The 24,689-nt window shown below is 42.6% G+C and overlaps 1 protein-coding gene across 1 annotated transcript; it reads right to left on the reverse strand.

The window, feature by feature from the left end:
• Positions 1–17,834: 17,834 nt before the first annotated feature.
• KRT25 (keratin 25) lies at positions 17,835–24,589 on the reverse strand. The gene is made up of 8 exons (XM_019805635.2): positions 24,116–24,589; positions 23,524–23,606; positions 22,953–23,109; positions 20,428–20,589; positions 20,213–20,338; positions 19,649–19,866; positions 18,781–18,848; positions 17,835–17,958 (listed from the first exon to the last, which is right to left on the reverse strand). Exons 1-8 carry the CDS (start codon positions 24,542–24,544, stop codon positions 17,849–17,851), a joined length of 1,353 nt encoding a protein of 450 aa, XP_019661194.1. The 5' UTR covers positions 24,545–24,589; the 3' UTR covers positions 17,835–17,848.
• Positions 24,590–24,689: the final 100 nt, after the last annotated feature.

Consider the following 24,689-nt stretch of genomic DNA (forward strand, 5'->3'; position numbering starts at 1 on the left):
AGTAAAAACAATCAATAATCTCTGCCTTACTTCAATCTATATTGGCTCAGCCCCACAGAGTCACTTGCCCATTCTTTTTTGTTATTGCCCCTGATGAATCTTTTTTTTTGTTTTTTTTAAGATTTTATTTGTTTTAAAGTAATCTCTATACCCAATGTGGGGCTCAAACCCACAACCCCGAGTGCAAGAGTCACTGGCTCCACCCAGCGAGCCAGCCAGGTGCCTCTACCCCTGATGAGTCTTGAGTTGAGACTAGAGTGAACTCGGGGCTCCTATCTTCTGTTGGTTCTAGAGAACTTTCTGTTACGTGGGTTTCGAATGGAAGCATAAGATCAGAATAGCAAAGGGAAGTAACTGGCCATAGAGTATTGGTTGAGTGTTGGTGGAAATCTTTGTGGCAAACAGTATGGAAAAAGGAAAAGCTCCATCTTATGTGTGCACAGTCTGTTGGTAAAACTAACATATTGAAAATCAACAGTAAATACTCCCTGAATGAACTAAAAAAACAGCGCGGCTTAACTTGCTTCATGAACAACTTGGTAACGGATCGCTTCCATCCTTTACTATGTGTTCTGCCTCTAAAACCTCTATTCTCTAGCATCTGTGTGTGTGCACGTGTGTGTTGGGGGGGTCGTCAGTGAGAGGAAGTGTTGTTAGGGGAGTGGGGAGAGAGGGTCATGTCTGAACCACCGGGGGACAGCCCCTGTGGAGAATCATTGTTTAGGCCCATGTCCTGAGAGTGGCCACTGTGAGCCCCTCCAGGTTCACCTACTTGGAAGAAAGAAAAAAAAAAAATTTTTTTTTTTTTTTTTTTTTTTTAAAAAAAAANTTTTTACAACAATACATGTCCTGAGATGCCACTTGGGGTTGAGGTCTCGCTATCCATAAATTGGTTTCAGCCCTGTGCTATCGTCAGACACCCAAGAACCTACACACATGGGGGGACATTCACCAGTTCTGCCAAAGCTTCTCTTCCTTCACGCCTTCTTCACTTCTCCTGTCTGCTTTCCCTGTCGCCCTTTTGCATTCTTTCCCTTTCCGGTTTCAGTTAGGCTTCCCCTTCTCCACCAGCTCTGCTCGGTCACACCACTTTGCCACATTTCGTTCTGGGAGAAAATGACTCAGCTTTCTACTTGTTGAGATCCAGTGCTCTAGAATCTCTTCAAACAGCTCAATTTTCTAGTTTTCCTGAAGATCATTTAGTCAGTATGTGGAGAGTTAAAAGAATGGGCAAGTTCTCTGTGGGGGCTGAGGGACTTCTGTCCTCCAGGGCCAGAGCCAATATGGATTGAAGTAAGGCAGGGATTATTGATTGTTTTTGCGTGAAATTGATCCCTTTGGACCTTCCTTCATGCCAGAGAGACAACAGCCTTCTATTCAGAGAACCGCAGACATATATAACCCAGACTGTAATACAAACACCAAGGCCCAGCCTCCCGTGTCTCTGGCCGCAGTGAAGTCGACCCATGGGGCGTTCTCTTCTCTCTCTGGGCTCCACCCCCCAATCTCCCTTGGCCTTCTGGTCTCAAAAGACTGCACGCCTCCAGTTAAGGAATCCCAGTCGTAAAATAATTGTTTCGTAGCAAAGAAATGGATGGTATTTGATCTCATGGGCTCAGGAGAAATCTTTACCTGTTCATGTCCCCTGACCTCTTTCCACCAGGACTGTAGCAGAATTTTATGAAAACTGTTCTGAAATTCCAGTTCTCCGGATGTCTCTAGATGAGGCCACAGTTTCCCCCATCTGTAAAACTGTTCTACTGGACTGTATAACTTTCAAATTCCCGTCAAACTCTAATATTTAGCAATTTGGTTTAGTCAATTACTTCTTTTTTTTTTTTAAAGATTTTTTAATTTATTTATGTGACAGAGAGACAGCCAGCGAGAGAGGGAACACAGCAGGGGGAGTGGGAGAGGAAGAAGCAGGCTCCCAGCGGAGGAGCCTGATGTGGGGCTCGATCCCAGAACGCCGGGATCACGCCCTGAGCCGAAGGCAGATGCTTAATGACTGAGCCACCCAGGCGCCCCTAGTCAATTACTTCTTAGTCATATTTAGGAACGGTTTATATTACAAATGAGTGGGGATTGTCATTACTAAGGTGTAGGCTGCAAAAGTTCAGCACTTGTACTTGAGGAGTGGTTCGAAATTACTGCTTATTTGGTAAAAATCGTGCCAAATAGAGGTGAGAACAGACTAATTCGAGGTAGAGACGCTCCGTAACTGGCCCCGAGGGAAGGCCTGATACAGGCAACTGACTGAGGAAGGGGATGCTTGGGAGGAATCCCTCCACGGCAATGTTCTCCAACCTGAGTTACAACTGACCGATTCTAGTTGGCTTCTCTCTCTCCTACACAAAACTAGGAAAGAGAGAAGCCTAACTAGAGTTTGGTCAGGACAAAGCAGAGGGTAAGAGATGGGCTACTGTGAGCTCTTGGTCAAAATAGACAACTCTTTGTAAGCCTGGTTAAAGCGAAGAGAGAAGGAATCACAATGTACAAGGTTGGAAATGAGATAGGAAACACAACCGTGGTTCAGAAAAGATTAAAATAATTATAGGAGAATACCATATACTTAACTAATCAATGGCAACACACTTGGAGACCTTTCTAATCTTTAGCCAAATTATTACTACTCTGTGAGTGATCTCATTGCCCATCAGACCAGTCCTGTCAAGGCTCATTCCAGGGACAGGGACTGGGGGAGGCTCAGGCAGACAGCCTATCTGCACTGGCCCTGAGGCATGCTGGGGGAGAAGGGGCACAGGGCTCACCCCAGGGAAACAGGGCTGTCTGGAAACCGTGGCAGATCTGTGGTCCGGGATGAGAAAGGCTCATGGGATAAGGCACGTCTGAGTAGATAGCTCACAGCTTTAAGCCAGGCTTGGGAAGGTTGGCTCTGGCGTTAGGGCCCGGGTGGCCATAGGGTTACCAGAGTGTGGAGGAAACCCACAAAATGGGTTTGCAGGAACACAGGCTAGGAAGCCAGATCTTTCCAGGGAGGGAAAAAAGGGATGGAATTTAGCTCTGATGTGGGAGCTATATTGAATGAGGAGTGGGTCCCAGAAAACAATTGTTCTTCTCTAGTGCCTGTATCCTGGAGGAAGACAGAGAAACTGGGTGCCCAGGGAACCTTGGTTGATGGGTGCTGAGTAAGCCCGTATCCCTTCCAAAGTGAGTCCAGGCTATGGAGCAGACACAAATATTTCTGAAAAGGGCTAATGGATGATGGTTACTAGCCAGTGACCTACTCATTGTAGGTGACTGAATGTTTCTAGAAGCACTTCGACATGATAAGTCCTAGAGCCAAGGACCTGGACTATGCCCTATTTTCTTCTCTCTGTGTATCCAATTTTGTTTTTGTTTTTTTTTTTAGATTATTTATTTGTTGGACAGAGAGAGAGAGCACAAGCAGCGGGAGTGGCTGGCAGAGGGAGGGGGAGAAGCAGGCTCCTCGCTGAGCAGAGAGCCGGACGGGGGTTTGATCCCAGGACCCTGAGATCATGACCTGAGCTGAAGGCAGACACTTAACCAACTGAGCCACCCAGGTGCCCCTGTGTCCAAATTGTACTACCTTTCAAGGCCTGCCTCTTCTTGAACAATTTTCTTGCACCACCTACCAACTCCTAATTTACCAGCTTCCCCACCTCCCGTGCTGCTTTTTCTTGTTCTTACAGTTTCTACCACATTACTTACCATTTACCTGTCCTGTTATTTTCCCTTATAATTAAAAAAAAGGAGCACCTGGGTGGCTCGGTTGGTCAAGCATCCGACTCTTGATTTTGGCTCAGGTCATGGTCTCAGGGTCATGAGATCGAGTTCTGCGTTGGGCTCCGTGCTGGGGGTGGAGCCTGCTTAAGATTCTCTTTCTCCCTCTGCCCCTCCACCCGCTGCCCCTCCCCTGCAAGCACGCTCGCTCTAAAAAATAAATACATAAAAAAAAATGAAAGAGGAGCATATTCATTGCAAAAACACTTAAACATAAGTTTTTCTTTAAAGTTTTTAAAATTGTACAAGTAATACATGTTTTTTTTTCAGAAAAATTGGAAAATGCACATAAAAACATAGCAGAAAATAAAGGTCATGTATTCACTACCCACAAACAGCCACTGTTTACATTTTGCTGTACATTCTTCCAGATTTTTAATAAGCATGTATGTCATTTGTGAACAATTATTCTCTTACAGAAGTAGATGATACCGTAGTTATTATCTCGAAACCCTGTTTTTCATTTCTCAAGGGATGACTGACATCTTTTCAGTCCAATACACCAACTCAAACATTCTTATTGGCTGCACGACACTCCTTCGATGGACCTTGATGTGTGCTTGGTAACAGTCTATTGATTCTTTGTTGTGGGATATTTTATTATGTCTGGCTTTTTCACTGCTAGAAGACATTGCTAGAAGGATGGGCATGTGATAAATAACTGTCCTAGGAATGGAACTGCAGTTTCTAAGAAACACACTCTTTTCTGAAGGGCCTTTGATACCTGTTGCTGAATGGTTGCCAATTTCCACTCCAAAGTGCCTTTTCCCTACACCCTTACTAAAACGGGTATTATCATTAAACAAAACGGACCTGTTTTGATGTCTTTCTTTGAATGAGAAATGTTGGGCACGGGGCACTTTGTAATGTTTGTTTGCTATTCATATTTTATGAATTGCTTATGTGTACCACGTATCCATTTCTTAGCATGATGGTTATATTTTACTTATGGATCTGTTCATGAATTTATATACTGGGGACATCAGTCCTGGGACAGTCATATGTGACAAAGACAGCGAAAACCCTTGGTACCTTGTAACATTGCCGAAAATTTAGACATAAAGTAATTGGCTGTTGGCTCCCCTTCTGCATCCAGCTTCCAAGAAGGTGAGCTAAATTTCTCATCTTCTTGGGTGAGATGGGGAGATGTGGCAGGTAGACAGGCAGGGTTGGGGGCAGTGGTTAGGGAAGGGGAGTTTGGGAAGCAGGAGGCTGAGGATGAGTCAGGCCAGCTAAAGAGGCTGTGGATTCCTGGAACTACTGCTTTCTTAGAAGTTGGCCGGTCCCAGCGTCCTCTCTTAATTTTGGACCCAGAAGATAGCTGCCAGCAGGTGGCGCCAAATGCAGCTAGGACAAGATTGAAATTGCGTAGCCCAAATCTGGAGTCCCTTGACCGGCTGCTGCAGACTCCCCTGGGTGTTGGAATGAATTTTGACCACGTTTCATTAAGGTTTAAAATGTTTTCTTTTAATTTTGTTCTCACTATATATTATTTTTTGGACACAGATCTCTCTTTCCCTTCATGCTTTTGTAAAAGCGAAATCCTCTTTGGATTTCTTCCGGTTGGCAAAATCAAGTACAAATATGTGTCTTTCATAAAAGTGAAGTGGTATGACCGCGAATTTTTGAAAAGTGGGGGAAACTTGTATTCACTTATGACTCTATTATTTATTATTCAATTTATTATTCGTTTACCAATTATTCTATTTTTTCTATTATTTTCTTTTTATAATTCTATAACTTATCATCCTATTATTATCTTATTTTATTATTCTATTCTGTTATTTATTTTATCATTCTTTTATCATCTGGTTAGTTTGTATTTTACCTACCGGTACTAAGTCAACTTTTGTCAGTTATTATTTGAACATCTTGCAAAAACCACTCTGCTAGATCTTGGTCCTAAAATTGACAAGTCACAGTCCCTGATCTTAGAGAACTTGTGTATAATTTTTGTTGTATTGTAGACGATCACAGCAAGTCTGCTCTTACGTAATTTTCACAATGTTAAGAAAGTGTCAGAAAAATAATTTACATTTTTTCCCCCTACTGAGAAACAGTAGAGATTATTTGCTGTCCCAGTGGTTGACCTAGTTGTAGACTCTTGGTTGCTGCTGGTTGATTTATCACCTTCCCTTGTTTACAGAGAGTTGCCCTAGTTAGAAACCCCATTTTCATGTAGCTTGGTCCTAGAAGCTCACACCATCTTCTGTCACAGGCTTGCAGCCATATCCTGCTACCCACTGACAGAAACTGATTCTCTCCTAGTTTTCTGCTGAGGTTCTGTGCTGCAGCACCCCTGCAAAAACTAAGACCCCATTGGTCCTCTGCGTCCAAAGACTCATGCCACCTCCATAAGGTCCAATCGCCCGAATTCCTTTTCACTACCAACTGTTGGGACCGATGTAGGAGATGCTAGAAGAACATTCACGTTCCTGCTGTTGGGCCTTCAAGTTGTCCTAGAGCTCTAATGTCCTAAGTAGGGGTATCTGTTCTATATTAAATCCAACAAACTTTTATCGAGCCCGTATTCTTTGACAGATATTGGGCTGGGAAACAGCTACATGTGGTTAAACTTGGCTATGGTGGAACTTTATAACTATTTATGACCTTGTTTCTGTAGGAAAATGTATTCAAGGTCCAAAAGGTCAGCATGGCGTGTTGCCTAAAGAAGCCTGGAGCCACATTTTTTGTACTTGCAGCTCCCCAACTATCTGGCTGTTTACCAGCTGTGTGATGTTGAGAAATTACATAACATCTTTGTGCTGGTTTTCCCATGTGTAAAATGAAGACAACCGTTCCTACGTCATAGAGTTACCATGAGGATTGAACAAGGTATAGTTGTAAAGAACCAGGAGTAATACTTGGCATATGGCAAGTATGAAATATGTTAGTCAAATAGAAAAATGTATTTAAAAACCTCTTGGAGGGGCGCCTGGGTGGCACAGCGGTTAAGCGTCTGCCTTCGGCTCAGGGCGTGATCCCGGTGTTATGGGATCGAGCCCCACATCAGGCTCCTCCTCTAGGAGCCTGCTTCTTCCTCTCCCACTCCCCCTGCTGTGTTCCCTCTCTCGCTGGCTGTCTCTATCTCTGTCGAATGGATAAATAAAATCTTTAAAAAAAAATAAAAAAATAAAAACCTCTTGGAATACAACACCCTTTTGAACTGAAGACTGCTTTTTTTTTTTTTTTTACGATTTTATTTATTCATTTGAGACAGAGAGAGACAGAGACAGAGCATGAGCAGGGGGAGAGGCAGAGGGAGAGGGAGAAGCAGACTCCCCGCTGAGCTGGGAACCTGATGTGGGGCTCGATCTGATCATGACCTGAGCCAATGGCAGACGCTTACCCATCTGAGCCACCCAGGTGCCCCAAGACTGCTTTTGTTTTTAATGACAAATTAATGCAATCAATAACCATTATGTCTTTGCTCATTTAAAAAAAGTCCTGGGATTTTAATCTCTAGGGCCAGTTACCTGAAAAATAGAAGGCAATGCATTATTTTTTATTTTAAAAATCCCACAGAACTATTACCTATAAGAGAGGTTGAGGAGGGTAGGTTTCTTGCTTGACTCATCCATTCTTTAATTACTGGATAATATTTGCTGTAATCTCTGGGTGGACCAACTCTCTATTGATTTTGATTTTCAAATCAGCAGCTTGTTGATGCTGTATCCTGGGAATTGAGGTTCCAGATGGTATGCTTTTCACATGGGAAAAGCCCACCATTGTAGCCTCCAGTCTTTCTATCATGACACCTGCCTTAACTGTAGGTGTGTTTATCACCATGGAAACCTGTACTTACACCTACATCACTATCCCTAATCTGCGTTAAGTATCATTTCTCAAAAGTTTGTTCAAATGATTCATCACATTCAAGGCCTTTTGTTCCTTTAAATAAGACATCATTTTCTTGTCTAATCTCTCCTGCTATTCATACTTGCATTTCCCCATCATTTTTGCAGTTTTCAACCACACTTGTACATGTCAATGTAATCAAATGGAATAATTATTAGAGTTCTGAGAGGCAGTCAGGACATTTCACAGAGAAGGAAACCGAAGCTTGAACATTATATTTTCCCACAACAAATGAACAAAGGAAAAAAAAAGAGAGAGAGAGAGAGAAACCAAGAAACAAGACTCTTAACTGTAGAGAACAAACTGGTGGTTACCAGAGGGCACAGGGGTCAGGGGATGGGGGAAATAGGTGGAGGGGATTAGGAAAGCACTTGTCGTGATGAGCACTGAGTAATAAATGGAACGTTGAATCACTATATTATACGCCTAAAACTAATGTAACACTGAGATTAAAATTACAAACTTGATAAAATTTAAAAATTTATGTTTTCCTTTATGTAATACAATTTGTTGGTGCAAGAACCAGGGTTAGAACCTGGGTCTCTTGACTCTGCCCAACACTCATTTCACTACATCAAATGCTCTCTGACTGCTGACGTGCTCTCTTCGAGATTGTCACCTTCACTGAGAGTCTCTGGGAGGGTGTCCCTGGCCACCCATTCACCTTGAAGAGATCCTAGGCTGAAAGGGGTCACATCTGAAGAGAATGAAGTTTCTGAGTAAAAACCATGGATTTCCTCATTTCTAGGATTCCTTACACGTGAAATTCAATATTCCCACCTTAAATTCTGTCCCTTTGGAGCAGTTTAATAATCATCATTGGATATTTTATATTTTATAATATTTTCTTTCTTTGGGAAAGAAAGAACCTGAGGGGGGATGGGGAGAGGTATGTTAAAGCAGTTTTTTTAAATTAAATTTTTAATCTTTTTAATGAATAATATATTCTTATCACTTGCCTCAATTCTGCCAGCTTTGCTTTGAGATATTTACTGTGAAACAGGTTTGGTGAAAGTTACAATTAAGCAAAACTTCCCATGAAATCTGCCAATATTCCTGTGACTCATGGACAATCACACTTGTATCATTAATCTAGAAGCAGTCCGTCTTTGCTTTAGTGAATTCTTCTCCTTTTTTTTTTTTTTAAAGATCTATCTATTATTTGAAAGAGAGAGAGCGGGCGAGAGAGTGGGGGGAAAGGGGCAGAGGGAGAGGGAGTGAGAATCTCAAGCAGACTCCATGCTGAACATGGAGCCACCTCTGGGCTGGATCTCACGACCCTGAGATCATGACCTTCGCGGAAACCAAGAGTCTGACGCTTAACTGACTGTGACACCCACGAGCCCCTAGTGAATTCTTCTTAATGAAACAAATATAACTTACTTTCTGTTCACTTCGTATTGATCGGTGGCATAAAATTAAACATCTTAAGTCTATGTGGAAGAAAAGAAATTTATATCTATTAGTTTCTCTGCCTCCCCACATGTTTTAAAACATTTTGCATGAAATCACCTTTTGTGGAGTAAGTTTGAAGGGACTGAGGTTTTTGAAATCCTTGCCTCATTCATAGGGTAGTGTGTTGGGTGTAGAAAGAACTGGACTGGCAGTTTGGAGAAATGAGTCCAAATCCCATACAGTCACTTAATTGCTGTGAGACCGAGGGCAAGACAGGTAACATCTCTGAGTCTGACTCTTGATCCGTAAATGGTCATCACACATCTTATCTTCTAGGGTTTTGTGAAGATCAAATTCTTGTTATGTATCTTCTATTAAAATTCTAAAGTGATCTATAAACATAATATATAATCCCCATTCTATCTCCAGCCTTGAAGAAAAATCGATATTCAAGGTGAGGAGGAAGGGAGGAGTGAGTTTTATGTCTGGATGATGAGTTTTTATATCAGAGTTATGTAAGTATCCATTTGTATTTTCTCTCTCCTTGGGTTTCTAGGCCTAGAAACTGAATTGTGGCAATAGGTTAGAAAATGCTATTTTCTGGTATGTCTGAGACATGCTTATTTGTATTGATTGAATTTCCTGTTTTTGCTCTAATTGCCTGGAAAATGGTTTCAGAGCATGTAAATTTTTATTAAGCTTGCCATGTTTCAAGTATTCTTCACACACGTACACACACACACTCACTCACTCTCACACACACACACACACACACACACACACACACACACACTTATCCCTCTAATGTATTCAGTGCTTCCAAACACACTATTAATCCCTCTGATCCTGAGTGGAGGTTTAGGCGTACCCAGGGGTAATTGTTTCTATCCTCTGGTTTATGTGGTGTGGGAACTGAGAGGCCTTCTGTGAATGTGTCACAAATCTTCTCTGGGCTGGGTTTTGGATATATGCCAGTGTAGGTCAGCGGGTACTTGACAATGCTATATATTAAAGAAGGTCTCTAAGCTAGAACTCACTTTAAGAAAAGATGGCCTCTACCATGAGCTACACTTGACTGCAGAGGCTGGATATCTCAAGGCACGTGGAGGCCTTGAGTGTGGGCTGTTCATTCATCCTGGCAGGTCAGGGGTAAGAGCTGTAGGGAATGATTGCTCTGAGCTGAATGCTGGACTGTCTTGGGGCTCTGCTGTGAGATCCCACAGGTGGTGAAGGGTTAACTCAGCAGGCTTAGGATGCCCAAACCCTGCACATTCCGAAGAAAGGTCTGGCCCTTACCCAGCACCTGAGAGATTACCTCTAAGCCTTGGAAGATCCTGCCTGATTAGGGTGCCTTTGTAGATGCCAAAGAGTTTATGTAACAGTGGGATTTATGGTCGGGTCCTTGGGCTACCCTGTATCAGTGTGGCCTCTGAAGGGGCTGGAAATTGAGTAACTCAGGTGTGTCACATGGGTCTCCCTGGCAACATGACCAACCCCCAGTAAAAACCCTGGGCACCAAGGTTTTGTGAGCTTCCCTTGTTGGCAATACTCTGTCGTCACAAGTCATTTCTGGGAGAAATAAGTCCCAGTTTGCATGATTCTACTGTGCCTCGTCTCTTCTATACCTGACCCTCTGTGCCTTTTGCCTTTGAGGGTTTTAATCTGTATGCATTCACTAGAATTAACCACAACCATGAATATAACAGCTTTTCTGAGTTCTGGGAGTCCTTCTGGGGAATCATTGAACCCAACAATGACCTTGGGGCCCCCAACACACCTACACAGAGCAGAGCTCTGAGAAGAGAGGAAGGGGTGTTCCCTTTTTCATTTTCCAATACAACTTCCAAGTCCTTGTAGCATCTTGAGACTTGAGATTACCCACAGGCTAAGGCAGAGCCTGAAATTAGGGTGGAAAAGGTCTGTATGTAGTTTTCGAGGTGGGAGTTAAAGAGTTAGAACAATTAGTGTATAAATGTTAAGGAGACTTCTCTGATACCTATATGCTTTTTTATGTTTCAAAGTTACTAAATCTTCTAGAAAATTTAAAATGTATAGCTATGTTCTCTCAGTACTGTGTATAAATATACCCCTTTTTATAGCAAGCGGCGAGAGGACCCTAATGAACCAAGGCAGTGATGTTCTTTTTCTCTTTCTGGAAAGCTTTCAGCTGCTCCCTGCCTGAGACACTAGTTCAAGCATGTTATCCACTGTGTCAGGTTGTACCTCCCACCTGAGCAGAAACATGTTGGCCATGCTGGGTTCCATGTTCCTGCAGGCACGAGCCTCACAAAGGATACGATCGGTAGTGTTTTCTTTGCAGACTTGCCTATTTGGAATATACTCATTGGAATTAGGTCATTTTTTTCCCCAAATGCTTTTGTTTTAGTTGGCTGATTTATTAAATTCATTGCCTGAGCCTTATTGAAAAGTGGGGAGAATTATTGTTCACCTTTAAAAGGACCGATATGATTGTATCTTTCATTCTGAGTACCCTTGGGGACTCAGCAGCCTTCGGGGGAAACATGGACTTGATCATCTCTATGTTTTCCTGTGTCTTTAAAGTTCTTGAAGATCATGAACTTAATTTTTACATTTTTATTTCTCCATCATGCTAACTACATTCATCGAGGGCTTCGTATGAACCAAACGCTTTTCAAACTACATAAATTGAATATTTACTCCTTGTAAGAACCCTCTGAAGGAATTATTATCATTATTATTCTCATTTTACAGGTAAGGAAATGGAGGGACAGGGCAATTAGAGAACTTTGTCAAAAACACACAGCTGGGGGACTCCTGGGTGGCTCAGTCAGTTGAGCCTCTGCCTTCGGCTCAGGTCATAATGCCAGGGTCCCAGGACTGAGTCCCACATCGGGCTCCCTGCTCAGTGGGGAGCCTGCTTCTCCCTTTGCCTGCTGCTCCCCTTGCTTGTGCTCTCTCTCTCTCTCAAATAAATAAATAAAAATCTTAAGAAAGGTTTGAATTCAGGCAGGTCAGGACCTGACCCTTTAATCATGCTTTGTAGTACAGTTCTCTAATAAGTAAGATAGAGACTATGTTTTTTTTTAGTTTGATATGTTAGTTGGATTCGTTAATGAAATGAATAGGAGGAAAAGGTATAAGCCATGCTGCTCTGACCTGCCAGGACAGCTCAGCGCCAGTCTGATTGTCACAGAGCTCTTGGTCTGGTCGCTTGTTTTGTGCACTGGAAACTGATCACCCGGAATTGTGGAATTGGTTTTATATGATACAACAGACTATCCCTGAGCCTATAAATGGCTCCTTAAGGCTTTTCTACGGATGTGTACAAGAAAACAAAGAAACATGCAAAGGGAAAGGGATAAAACCAAGTGTGCTATTTAAAATACTCAACAATCCTATGGCTCGGGGGGCTGATGAATCAGAATGAGCACCGGCAGCTGGCGAGTCCGGAGTGGGAGCTGAGGGGCCCCTGCTGCCATCACGTGCTTAGTCACTGGCTGGTGGGGAGGGACTCATGGAGAAAGGTCCGGGGCCATAGTTGAGGGCAGTTAGGGGGTCTCTGGGCAGTGGCTACTTACCAGTCCTGTGAAATATTTTGATATTTTCATGACATGCACCAGCCCTGCTCTACTCCTGGTAAATCTGTACAAAATAGAAAAGTGCCTCCTCTCTTGGGCACTCAGCTTGGCACCCTAGTGCAGGGCATAGCCTGCCGATACCGGCGACCTTTTGTAATGACAATCTTAACTGAGAATGGGGGACGAGCGTGTATACCAGCCCTTCTCTGGGGCTGGCATGCTGTTTTCATGTTTATCCCAAAGGGGGCATACACTGAACAGAGTTGGGTATCACTGTTTTATTACATTAGGGGCAATCATCATTCTTGCAGTTTGGCTATGTTACTATAGAATGGTTTCTTGTTACAGTACAGGTCATGGGCACATGTTTTGCCTAAATTATCTCAGGAAAACTATTGTACAACCCCTATCCCCCAAATCAATGGTCTGATTCTCTTGCACCCATTCTCATGGATGCCTTTTGGAGATGTATTATGCTAAGTGTGGTACAGGGTGAAATGATCTGCATTTATTTTGGCCCTTAACAATATCCATGACTAATTATTTAAATTCCTTTTAGGCCTTAGATGCAGTGTTGAATTGTTTTGGTACAGGCCTGAGCCACGTTCTTCATCATTCAGCTCTTGAGTTTGGTCCTGTGCTAGGCGCTGAGGATTCAGGGATGATCGAAATAGCTCCCACTCCCAAGACCTTCCGTGTAGTCGGCCAAATCATGAGTTGGATGGGAAATAGGCAATGATAATACAGAGTGAGGATATGGACTTTAGTGCCGTGGAGTCGGTGTTTGGGGAAGGGCTTCTCCCAGAAGGGTGAGTAGGAGTCTTCATAGCCAGGCCACACCTCCACCATCCTAGAACCCTGGGATCACGACCTGAGCTGAAGGCAGATGCCTAAGTGACTGAGCCACCCAGGCCTCCTGATGTTTTGACATCTTAAACAGCTTGCTGGCCCATGGCTGGCCAGCTCTTAGAGATGGCAAAGTACTCAGCGGGGGATAATGTCTTTCGTATGCAAACTACACCATCCTGCATTTATACTCCCAACTATCTCCTTATCCCTTTAATACGAATTTTCTTTCACCGAAGCTTATCAACTCCCTGTTGCTGATGCAGATAACTAGAACTTCATCTCGAATGGGAGTCTAGCTCTGGCGAGACATCCTAGGCGCCTCACCCCGGAGGACATAGGGGTGGAGGGCCTTGGTCTTTCCGGTGGACATATTACGTCCCCTTTCTCAGGGGGCCGAGTCCCCTCTTTCAGGCAAAGGTGGTCACTCTACTAAAACTCACTACTGGAACACTTCTTGGGCACCAAGCTGGTACAAGGTATGGACTTTGAAGCACAGTGCAGAAACAGTAAAAAAAATGTGTAAAGTAAGCTCTTCTCCCTTTAAAAGCTTCCAGACTCGGGGTGCCTGGGTGTCTCAGTTGTTTGGGCAGCTGCCTTCGGCTCAGGTCATGATCGTTGAGTCTTGGGATTGAGTCCTGCCTTGGGCTCCCTGCTCAGTGGGGAGTCTGCTTCTCCCTCTGACCCTCCCCCATCTTGTGCTCTCTCTTTCTCTCTCAAAATAAAGAAATAAAATCTTTAAAAAAATAAATAAAATCTGACAGACTAGTTAAGGAGGAGACACCTGAACTCATCACAGATGTGACCTTTTATAGTTTCAATTACGGACTTTTGTCTGATACATGTTTCTGATCTAAAAATATTCCTTCTGGTTTTTCAGCAAAAGAAATACATACAAATGTCTTATCACAACATCACTCATCACAGGATAAAACTGGACACAGCCCAAGTGCCCATGAACAGAGTGGATACATAAGCAGCCATTCATTTATGAAATGGAATACTACACAGCACTGAAAATCAATGAACTTTAGGTAGTGCAACAATCTGAGTGAATCTCAAAAATATGTTGGGTGAGGGGCACCTGGGTGGCTCAGTCGTTGAGTGTCTGCCTTCGGCTCAGGGCTTGATCCTGGCGTTCTGGGATCGAGCCCCACATCAGGCTCCTTCGCTGGGAGCCTGCTTCTTCCTCTCCCACTCCCCCTGCTTGTGTTCCCTCTCTCGCTGGCTGTCTCTCTCTGTCAAATAAATAAATAAAATCTTAAAAAAATATGTTGGGTGAAATAAGCCATATACAAAGGAGTTATTCCACTTATCTAAAGTCCAGTGACAGGTGACACTGACCTGCTTTATGAGAAATCAGGAGAGTGCTTATCTTTGGGGAGGGGACTATGGACAGTGGCTGGGACAAAGCAGGAAAGGGTGGTTCTAGGGAGTTAATCTTCTATTTCCTGATCCAGATAGTGGTTACATGGGTTTGTACATTTAATAAAAATTTGTTGAGCAGTACGCCTATGATCTTGCATTTTTTTCTGTGTATGTTAAATTAAAAAGCTTACTTAAAATAGAGTTTACTTAAAAGTACCTCTGATTTTAAATGCATTCATTCAGGGGCGCCTGGGTGGCTCAGTCAGTTAAGCGGCTCAGGTCATGATCCCAGGGTCCTGGGATTGAGCCCAGCATTGCGCTCCCTGCTCAGTGGGGAGTCTGCTTGTCCTTCTCCCTCTGCCCCTCCGCTAGCTTGTGCTCTCTCTTGCGTGTGCACTCTCTCTCTCAAATAATAAATAAACTTAAAAAATGAATTCATTCATTCAGCAAATATTTAATGTGAACTTACCAGATGCCAGGTACTGTTCTAGGTGCTAGAAATACAGACTTGAACAAAATGGATGACATCCCTGTCATTATAGAGCTCACATTCTAGTTTAGAGGAAGGAACACCAAACAAGAAATAAACCAGATAATTTTGTATGGTGATGAGTGTTCTCAAGGAGATAAGACAGGGCGCTATATTAGCGACTTTGGCTAGAGTGGTCAGAAGCAGCTCTTTTTTTTTTTTTTTTTTTTTTTTTTTGGTTTTCCGTTTCTCCCATCCTAACATTTTTTTAAAAATATTTTTTTTATTATATTATGTTAGTCACCATACAGTACATCCCTGGTTTTTGATGTAAAATTCTATGATTCATTAGGTGCATATAACACCCAGTGCACCATGCAATACGTGCCCTCCCCACCACCCATCACCAGCCTATCCCATTCCCCCACCCCTCTCCCCTCTGAAGCCCTCAGTTTGAGAAACAGCTCTTCTGATGGTAATGATAAAAAGGAACCAGCCATAAGGAGATCTGGGGCAAGTGCATTTCGGGCAGAGGGAACAGTTAGCACAAAGGCTCTGAGGCAGGATGAGCTTGTATTTAAGGAATAAAATAAAGGGCAATATGGTTAGAACTGGGGGTGAGGGCTAGGTCATAGAGGTCACCTACTAAAACATTAAACACTGTGTGGGACGCCTGCGTGGTTCAGTCATTTAAGCGTCTGACTCTTGATTTCAGCTCAGGTCGTGATCTCATTATGAGATTGAAAACCATGTCGGGCTCTGCACTCAGCGGAACGTTGTGGGTTTTTTTTTGAAAAGTCATTTTTATTGAGGTGCAATCAGTGATGTGCTGGTAAATATTTAATAGCCAACTCTCAAGGGAGGAGGGAGTCCTGATTGGTAGTGTTAGCCGATTTCTCTGGTGTAAATATCTTCTCCATGGCTGATTTCAAACTACTAAGGGGACATCGCTAAATGGGCGGTTGGAAGAGATGCACAGGATTGGGTCTCCTGAGATGGAGAAACAGCTCCCAGATACCAGTAGGCATCATTAAGAGAAATTTTAAAATTCGCCCTTTTTATGCGTCTGGGGCTATACATTTTGACAAATGTATACCTTTGTGGTCAGAATTTACACTTGGCATCATCACTTTAATGAAGTGGGATTTGATGATAGGTGGGAAAGGTGGTATAAGTTCCTTCAGCATTTAGAAAATTACAAGATATATTTTCTGAGTGGAATTTTCTCCAAGACTATAATGGTTTGTTTCACATAATCTGATGGAGGATACTGTTAGGCATTTTGACTGTAGTGGCCTCTGGCTAAGATTCATTAGAAGATAATAAAAGTAATTCAAGGATAATTCTAGTGTCCTTGAAGGATCCCAGTATCTTTTCTGCTCAATTTTCAGAAGAAGCATGAGATCAAATTTTCATGGATGGGTTACAATATGGACGGTCCATCCACAGGAGACTGAGAATCAACAGAGCATCTAGGGGCCATATTTGATCTGAGAAAATCATGTTTTCAGTTCATCTGATTTATTTCCCTTTATTAAAGATGAATCCATTGGTCAAGAGACTTAGAGGCATCAAGCATGCTTTGTAATACAAGTGAATGGCTCCATTAATAGAACGTGAATTCTAAACCAGAACTTTTGCTTAACCTCCCGCTACTTGGAATAGTGTTTAAATACGTACTCAAACAGGAAATGAGATTTGAACATTCATCATTACAAATGTCGAATAGGAAAAACTGAGTTAGCATTTATTGAATGCTTGCTCAACAGATGCATAATCCAATAATTTATTTGTTTCATCTTTACAATAACCACTTGAGAGAAATAGTAATATTATTTTGCAGATGAACCTGAAATGTATACATCATAGCTCTTATGAATGAGAAGAGGCTTGCTATTATATCACAGCATGGCCGATTGGAGATTTAAGTGGAAGCATTTTTATCCTTCTGAGTTTATCTTATTTTGAATTATTGGGAAAGCCTCACGAAAAATCTAAGGGGAAGCCTGTCATTTTTTGGTAAAAATTTTCATATAAATTAAAAGCTGTTAGGTGTTCATACATCTGTACCAGGGACATGAGCATTTGAAAGATAAGACAATACCACCAGTGGTAACTTGCTAAAGGAAGAAGGTTTATTGAATACAAAGAACTGATAACATTTTTTTGTATGGCAATCAATGACTCATCAAATTTGTACGTGACATCCTTCCCGACGAATGGGGAGATACCTCTATTGATTGCCCACACAGTGCTTATATTTCAGTAACAGAAAGAAAATAGGACAGGCATTTTTTTCTTAGGCTTGCTCATTTTTCCAGACATACTGCTCCCTCTTCTTAGTATTTGGCATATGCTCCCTCTTGTGTCTTAAATTAATTGTTTTTTTTTTTTAAAGATTTTATTTATTTATTTGACAGAGATAGAGACAGCCAGTGAGAGAGAACACAAGCAGGGGGAGTGGGAGAGGAAGAAGCAGGCTCATAGCGGAGGAGCCTGATGTGGGGCTCGATTCTATAACGCCGGGATCATGCCCTGAGCCGAAGGCAGACGCCCAACCGCTGTGCCACCCAGGCGCCCCTTTGAATTAATTGTTTTGAGATTTCTCTTCCAGGGAGTGGAGCCTGGTGGTAAGTATTTTGCTTCGCTGGTCTACCTCCTCAAGAACTTTCTTAACCACTATGGCTTTGGCCAGATCTAAAAATTAAAATTTAAAAGGAGATTTTAGAAAGTTGAGAAAAGGTGAATAAGATCACGCTAGCTAACATGTGGAAGCAGCCCAAGGATCCACCCAAAGGATGAACAGATAAACAAAAGTTGGTCTATACATTCAATGGAATATTATTCAGCTTTCAAAAGGAAGGATATTCAGACACATGCTGCAACATGGATGAATCTCGAAGACATGATGCCCAGTGAAATAAGTTATCACCAAAAAAGACAAATATTGTATGATTCTACTTATATGAGGGACCCAGAGTAGTCTCTGTAGAGAGAGAAAGTAGAATGGTGGTTGCCAGGGGCTGGGGGAGGAGGGAATGGGGAGCTATTGTTTACTAGCAACAGAGCAAGATCAAAGGAGTTCTGGAGATGGACGGTGTTGGCTGGTTGTACCACAAGGTGAATGTACTTAATGCCACTGAACTGTCCCCTGAAAACGGTTAAGACTATAAACTAGGTTCTGTGTATTTTACCACAATGAAAAAATTGAAAACAAAAGATGAATCAGAAATTATATAAATTACAGGAATAATAGGATTTGAAATAGGATGGACTATCCAGTAAGCACAAATAGATGAATTTTTGGTGAATTTTGATTTCTTGGCTAGCCAAAACATGGTGACATATTACTTTGTTTAAAATTGGTGCACATCATTAGACATCCAGCATACTCTGATATAGGCACTATAAATCTCTACCATTATCTATTCTTACTAAGCCCTGGGAACAGAAAAACAACAAAGCTGGACATTGCAAACGAAATAGCATAGCATAAAAACAGAATTTCATTTCAATTACCTTTGACTTGATTTCCCACGTTTCCAGATCCATAATCTTTAGACTTGTAGCCTCCAGACTTGCAAGCCCTGTGAACACATGTTGTTGGAAACTCACAAAAGAGGATGATTTAGAAAGAACCCCCTCTTTCTTTTTAAAAAAAGATTGTATTTTAGAGAGAGTGCAAGTGCGTGAGTGGGGGGGAGGGGCAGAGAGAGAGGGAGAGAGAATCTCAAGCAGGCTTCACACTCAGCACAGAGCCTGATGTGGGGCTTGATTTCATGACCCCGAGATCATGACCTGAGCTGAAATCATTAGCTGGATGCCCAACCAATAGAGCCACCCAGGTGCCCCTAGAGAAAACCTTTTCAATTCTTGATTCGCTCTTGCATTTTCTTTAGCTGTTTGGTGAGAACAGTTGCAGCGGGTTACACAGCTGGAACTATTCTGTTTTAGCATCAAGAGGTGATTCTCTTTTTTAAGATTTTATTTATTTATTTAACAGAGAGAGAGAGCACAAGCAGGGGGAGGTGCAGGCAGAGCAGGCAGAGGGAGAAGCCAGCCTCCCGCTGAGCAAGGAGCTGGGTATGGACTCAATCCCAGGACCCTGGGATCCTGACCTGAGCCGAAGGCAGACGCTTCACTGACTGAGCCCCGCAGGTGTCCCAAGAGGTGATATTTTTAATTGTCATACCTTTAATACAGGGCTTGTCCCATTTTGGTTCTGTAAGCTGTTGTTAATTTGTATCTTGGCGGTCAGGTATTATATTTAATGTTTAGCATTCATGATAATAAATGCAGTCATGTCAGTTCACGGTCATGTTCCAGGGATCTGAGTGTCAAGTGGACTTCGCTACAGGACATCCTCCCTGGAAATTATTTCACCTACCCATCGTCTCCACCGATGAGGAGGCAGTAGGTCTCAATCTCCTTTTCCAGGTGGACCTTGATGTCGAGCAGCTGCTCGTACTCCAACTTCTGGCCCTCCGTCTCGGTCCTGACCTGGTGCAGCTGCTCTTCCAGGGCCCCGATCTGAGCCTGGATCTGGGCGAGCTGGGTGCAGTAGTTGCCTTCGGTCTCGGTCAGGGAGCACTCCAGGGAGTGTTTCTGTCAGGAAACGAGAACGAACCTGAGATCTGCAGAAACGTGCTCTGATGACTTTCTTCTCTTGTTTATTTTGTCTCCAACTGTGTTCAATGTCACATTGACACAGAGTGAAGATGACTCTATGGCATTCTTAAAAACGAGTGCATCTCTCTTTTTGGTGGAATGAGCTAGAGACATTAATGTTGCTGTTGCAGCTGTTCAATGTAAAATCCTATTCTTGGGTTCTCGGTTAATTGCATAAATATGCATGTGGATATATTCTCACCACGGTCAAGGGTTTCAAAACCAACTCGTGCTTATTTAAAACGATACTCCAGGAGATGGCAAGCAGTTGCCGTTTTCATACCGTGGCTAAGAGAGATTGAAGTTCAATTTCCAGTGTTTGGAGGTTGCGTTTCATTTCGGTCAGCTCATTCCGGGCGGAGGTTGTGGCCCCAACGTCCTCGGAGATCTGCTGTTGCAGGGACGCACTCTGAAAAGGGATAGAAGCAAGGGAGCAAATCTTCGTTTTGTGACCATCACTAAGATGCAGAGAGATCGCTTTTTTTGGACGGGACTCACCTTCTCGTTGAACCAGGCCTCCGCGTCCCTGCGGTTCTGCTCTGCCAGGGCTTCGTACTCGGCCCGCATGTTGTTCAGCAGGACCGTGAGGTCCACGCCGGGCGCCGCGTTCATCTCCACGTTCACGTTCCCTCCCGCTGCGCACTGCAGGACCTGCATTTCCTAGGGGCAAGAAAGTGTGGAGCTCAGGTATGCGGGGATCTCATAGAAAAGTCTAGAGGCTTAGCTTTGGAAGGGTTCTTAGAGTTCGTCGGGCTTCACCTCCCTGACTGTGCCATGAGTCTCCTCTACTTTTTATGTTTCCCATCTCATGACGTAGCCCGCTTCCTAATGAGAGAGCTTTTCCATTGCTCCAGAGCTCTCGCATACAGTGAACCAAAGTCCTGCGTTTATGACCCCAGTTCACTGGTTTTAGTTCTGTGGCACAGAAAGTCTTAATTCCTTTTACGAATGAAAATCCTGAAGATATTCAAAATGAATTATCCATCATCGCTTATTCTATTCATTTACAGCTGAAATGTCTCCATGTTGGTGGACTGGTCTTCACTCCACTTAGCAAGCAGCTTTGATGTGTTCTTGACTCAGCCAGATCCTGAACACAGCTCGAACAGGGGCCAGGGGCTGAGTCTGAGTTATTCTGAACAATTGAAATAATGATAAATAAATATTTATGTGTATATATTTCTTGATACTTATACATATATTTATTTATTTATAATTAATAAAGGGAGAACACCATCCTCTAAAGAATCCTAGCTGTTTAAGAAGCTGTTAAGCTTACACAGGGACGTTGGGTGTCAGACACGTCTCTCTGCGAATCCTGGTTCTGCCTTGTAGTGGCTGGATGAACTTGAATCTCAATATGGTTATCAGAAAGTTGAGGATAAAAGTCCTTCTCTGGGTTGTTGAAAGGCGTGAAAGAACTACTAGTAAAATGACCGATAATATACCTGGTGTATAAATGCTAAACACATGCTAGTTATTACGATCGTTGTCATCACTGTAGATGTTGCAATCCGTTTTGCGGTCAAAGTCCACACATGATTCCACCAGCAGCGTGTGCTGTTGGGATGGAGTGAGTTTGCGCTCTCAGATTGTGCTTGGCAGACATCCCTGCTAGGACTGTGTGCACTGAAATCATACGGGTCAGCTTCTGTCTCTGCTGCAGAAACTCTCCTCCCCACCCACGGGCTGGGTTTGATAGGTCCTTATGTTGATCAATAATGAGGTTTTCTTTCCTTCCTGCCCCAAGTCCCTTGAGTGATTCTAGCATTCTTTCCTCCCTGGTAGCCCCAGATCTTCTCTATCGTCAGATGTGGTTTTTACTTCAGAGGACTTAGTGAAAACTTCCCCAGTTCAAGCAGAAAAAGATAAAAGAGATGCATGTGGGTTTGCCTGTAAGTGAGGCATTAAAAAAAATCAATGGCATTCAATTTATCAAAAGTTTATTGAGTAACTACCATGGGCTATACCCATGCTTGAACCATAGAAATGTTGTTCTTCAAGAAGTTATTTTTACAAGACAGGCTCGTGACTAATCAAATAGCATTTTTAGTCTGATCTCCTGCTCTAAGTATTTGGCTTGACTGTAGAAGCCTTTTGGCTGTTTAAAAATATCAACCCCAGGGGTGCCTGGGTGGCACGTGGTTAAGCGTCTGCCTTCGGCTCAGGGCGTGATCCCAGCGTTATGGGATCGAGCCCCACATCAGGCTCCTCCGCTATGAGCCTGCTTCTTCCTCTCCCACTCCCCCTGCTTGTGTTCCCTCTCTCGCTGGCTGTCTCTATCTCTGTCGAATAAATAAATAAATAAATAAATAAATAAATAAATAAATCTTTAAAAAAATAAATTAAAAAATATCAACTTCATTTTCAAAGAATAAAGTTTTTTTCAGAAAACAGTGGTTCTGAAAGCAATCCCAAAGATGTGTCTGGAATAGTGTCTGTAAGATCCGATTTTGAACCTAGCTTCCAACGATGACCGCTTTGAAGTATACTCTTTATTTGGCAGAAAAGATTTTGATGTGACAATTTATTTTCAGTCTCACTATTTTTATAGACACACCTATTAAGAATATGCATTAATATTAAATGTATATATTTAATGTATGTACAAAGTCAATGTTTAGGTGCTTTGAATCTGCCACTATTCTATAGAAATTTAAATCTAGTTTTCTTAGGATGTCCTTACAGTATAGCTATTTTATGTAATTAGATGTAATCTCTTAACTGTCCCATTTTAACTTAGCTATAATTACCTAGCCAAACACTACTCTTGTAATCCTGATTGATCTAGAAAACAAGATTCTTCTTTTTTTTTTTTTTTTCCCATGGGAAACTTGATGCAAGAGCAAGGGTGAATCTGTGCAAAAACACTTTGCCATTTCTCAAGACAACTCATGGCTCAGTGCCTATCTGACAATGGGTCTTTAGTACCAATTTCTGATTTAAGAAGTCAAATGCATTATCTTCCGCCGGATGGATGGCGTCTGCAGAGGGATAGCAAAATGCATGTAGGCAATTCTTACCTCCTTATGGTTCTTTTTCAGGTAGGTCATCTCCTCACTGAGGGTTTCATACTGAATCTCCAGGTCTGTTCTGCACAAGGTGATTTCATCCAGAACTCTGCGTAGTCCATTGACATCACTCTCCACACTCTGGTGAAGAGCCAGCTCATTTTCATACCTTAAGGAATATTAATGATTTTCCAGTCTGTCATATGGCAGGAGAAGTAGTCACCAATCAATGATCAAGGACTAGAATTCTGGAATTTTCAAGTGGTAGATTTGGCCACAAGAGACATTTTCAAAGTATACTGCATAATAATAATTATTATTTTCTTTAATTTGAGGCATTTGAACTAGGAGATTGGACACTGCTTTAATAGCAGTTTGTTTTTTATGTTTCATAGCCAAATATAAAAATATAAAAAAGTAGTAACATTCTGTTTATTCTGTTTATTTTATTTTACGTTCTGTTTATTTAAATCCAAGTGTTTTACCAGTGTTGCAGTAAGAGTTGGTAATAGTTAATGGAGGGCTCAAAAAATAAATTCAATTTAATGCTTTGCGTATTTTTTCACTCTCTAAGTCGACTTACTTGAGTCTGAAGTCGTCTGCTGTCAGCCTGGCATTATCAATCTGTAGGACAGCAGTAGCATTGCTGGTGGTGGAAGCAATGATCTGGAAATGGGGAGTCTGACTTTTAAAAGGCCATTTAGCACAACCAATAAAAAACAAGTTTTTTTTTTTTAAGATTAGGGAGTGGGAATAATAAAAATTAATACAGTTACTAGATATGACATTTTATCTCGAGGTTCACCAAATGAATCTGCTTAATGCTTATTTCCAAGGCTAAATTGAAATTCCCTTTAGGAAATTACACATAGCGAGGCATCTGGGTGGCTCAGTCGGTTAAGCATCTACCTTCAGCTGAGGTCATGATCCCAGGGTCCTGGGATCGAGCCCCTTGTTGGGCTCCCTGCTCAGAGGGGAGTCTGCTTCTCCCTCTTCCTGTGCCCCTCGCCCCACCAGTGCTCTATTACTCTTCCTCTCAAATAAATAAATAAAAATCTTTAAAAAAAAGAACTTACACATAGGAATGATCAACATTTTTAGTATTCAGCGAAGAAAGGAAAAGAATGTTTGGAAATAGAACTATGTAAAAATGATTGTGAAGTGTAATTTCTTACCTGATTTTTAAGATCATCAATTATTGGGAAATATCTACTATAGTCGTGATCAAGACCACGGCAAGAACCAGGCCCGAATTTCTCATACCAGCCCTTGATCTTCTGCTCCAGGTCGGCGTTGGCCTCCTCCAGAGCTCGCACACTCTCCAGGTAGGAGGCCAGGCGGTCATTGAGGTTTTGCATGGTGACCTTCTCGTTGCCAGAGAGGAGGCCCCCCTCGTTCAGGGTAAAGCCAGCACAGAGATTGCTTCCCCCTGCATTTCCTCCTGATGAGCCGCCCCCAAAGGCACATGAGAAACCACTTCCAATTCCAGGCAGGCTGAAAGCATTGCCGGCTCCGAAGCTGGCCCCCCCGCCGGAGAGCCTGAGCGATCCTGCAGCAGGACGGGGACAGGCCCTCCTGGATCCACTGGAGAGTCGAAGAGACATGGTGTCAGGGCTGACGCGTCGCACCGCTGTCTCGGAGAGAGCCGGGATGGAGTGCCTCTTCATCTCCATTGTTTTGTTTCCCTTTTTATAGACAATTCTCCAGTGTGTCCTGGACGGAATTCTGCCTACACAGAGTAAAACATGG

This window comes from Ailuropoda melanoleuca, chromosome 13 (assembly GCF_002007445.2).
Source record: "Ailuropoda melanoleuca isolate Jingjing chromosome 13, ASM200744v2, whole genome shotgun sequence".
Lineage (NCBI taxonomy): Eukaryota > Metazoa > Chordata > Mammalia > Carnivora > Ursidae > Ailuropoda > Ailuropoda melanoleuca.

Coding starts and splice junctions, on each gene's coding strand:
- KRT25 (XM_019805635.2), bottom strand. CDS start 24,544: ATGTCTCTTCGACTCTCCAGTGGATCCAGGAGGGCCTGTCCCCGTCCT. Junction 23,110..23,523: donor GCAGACGACTTCAGACTCAA/GTAAGTCGACTT, acceptor ATATTCCTTAAG/GTATGAAAATGAGCTGGCTC. Junction 20,590..22,952: donor TGAAAAAGAACCATAAGGAG/GTAAGAATTGCC, acceptor TCTTGCCCCTAG/GAAATGCAGGTCCTGCAGTG.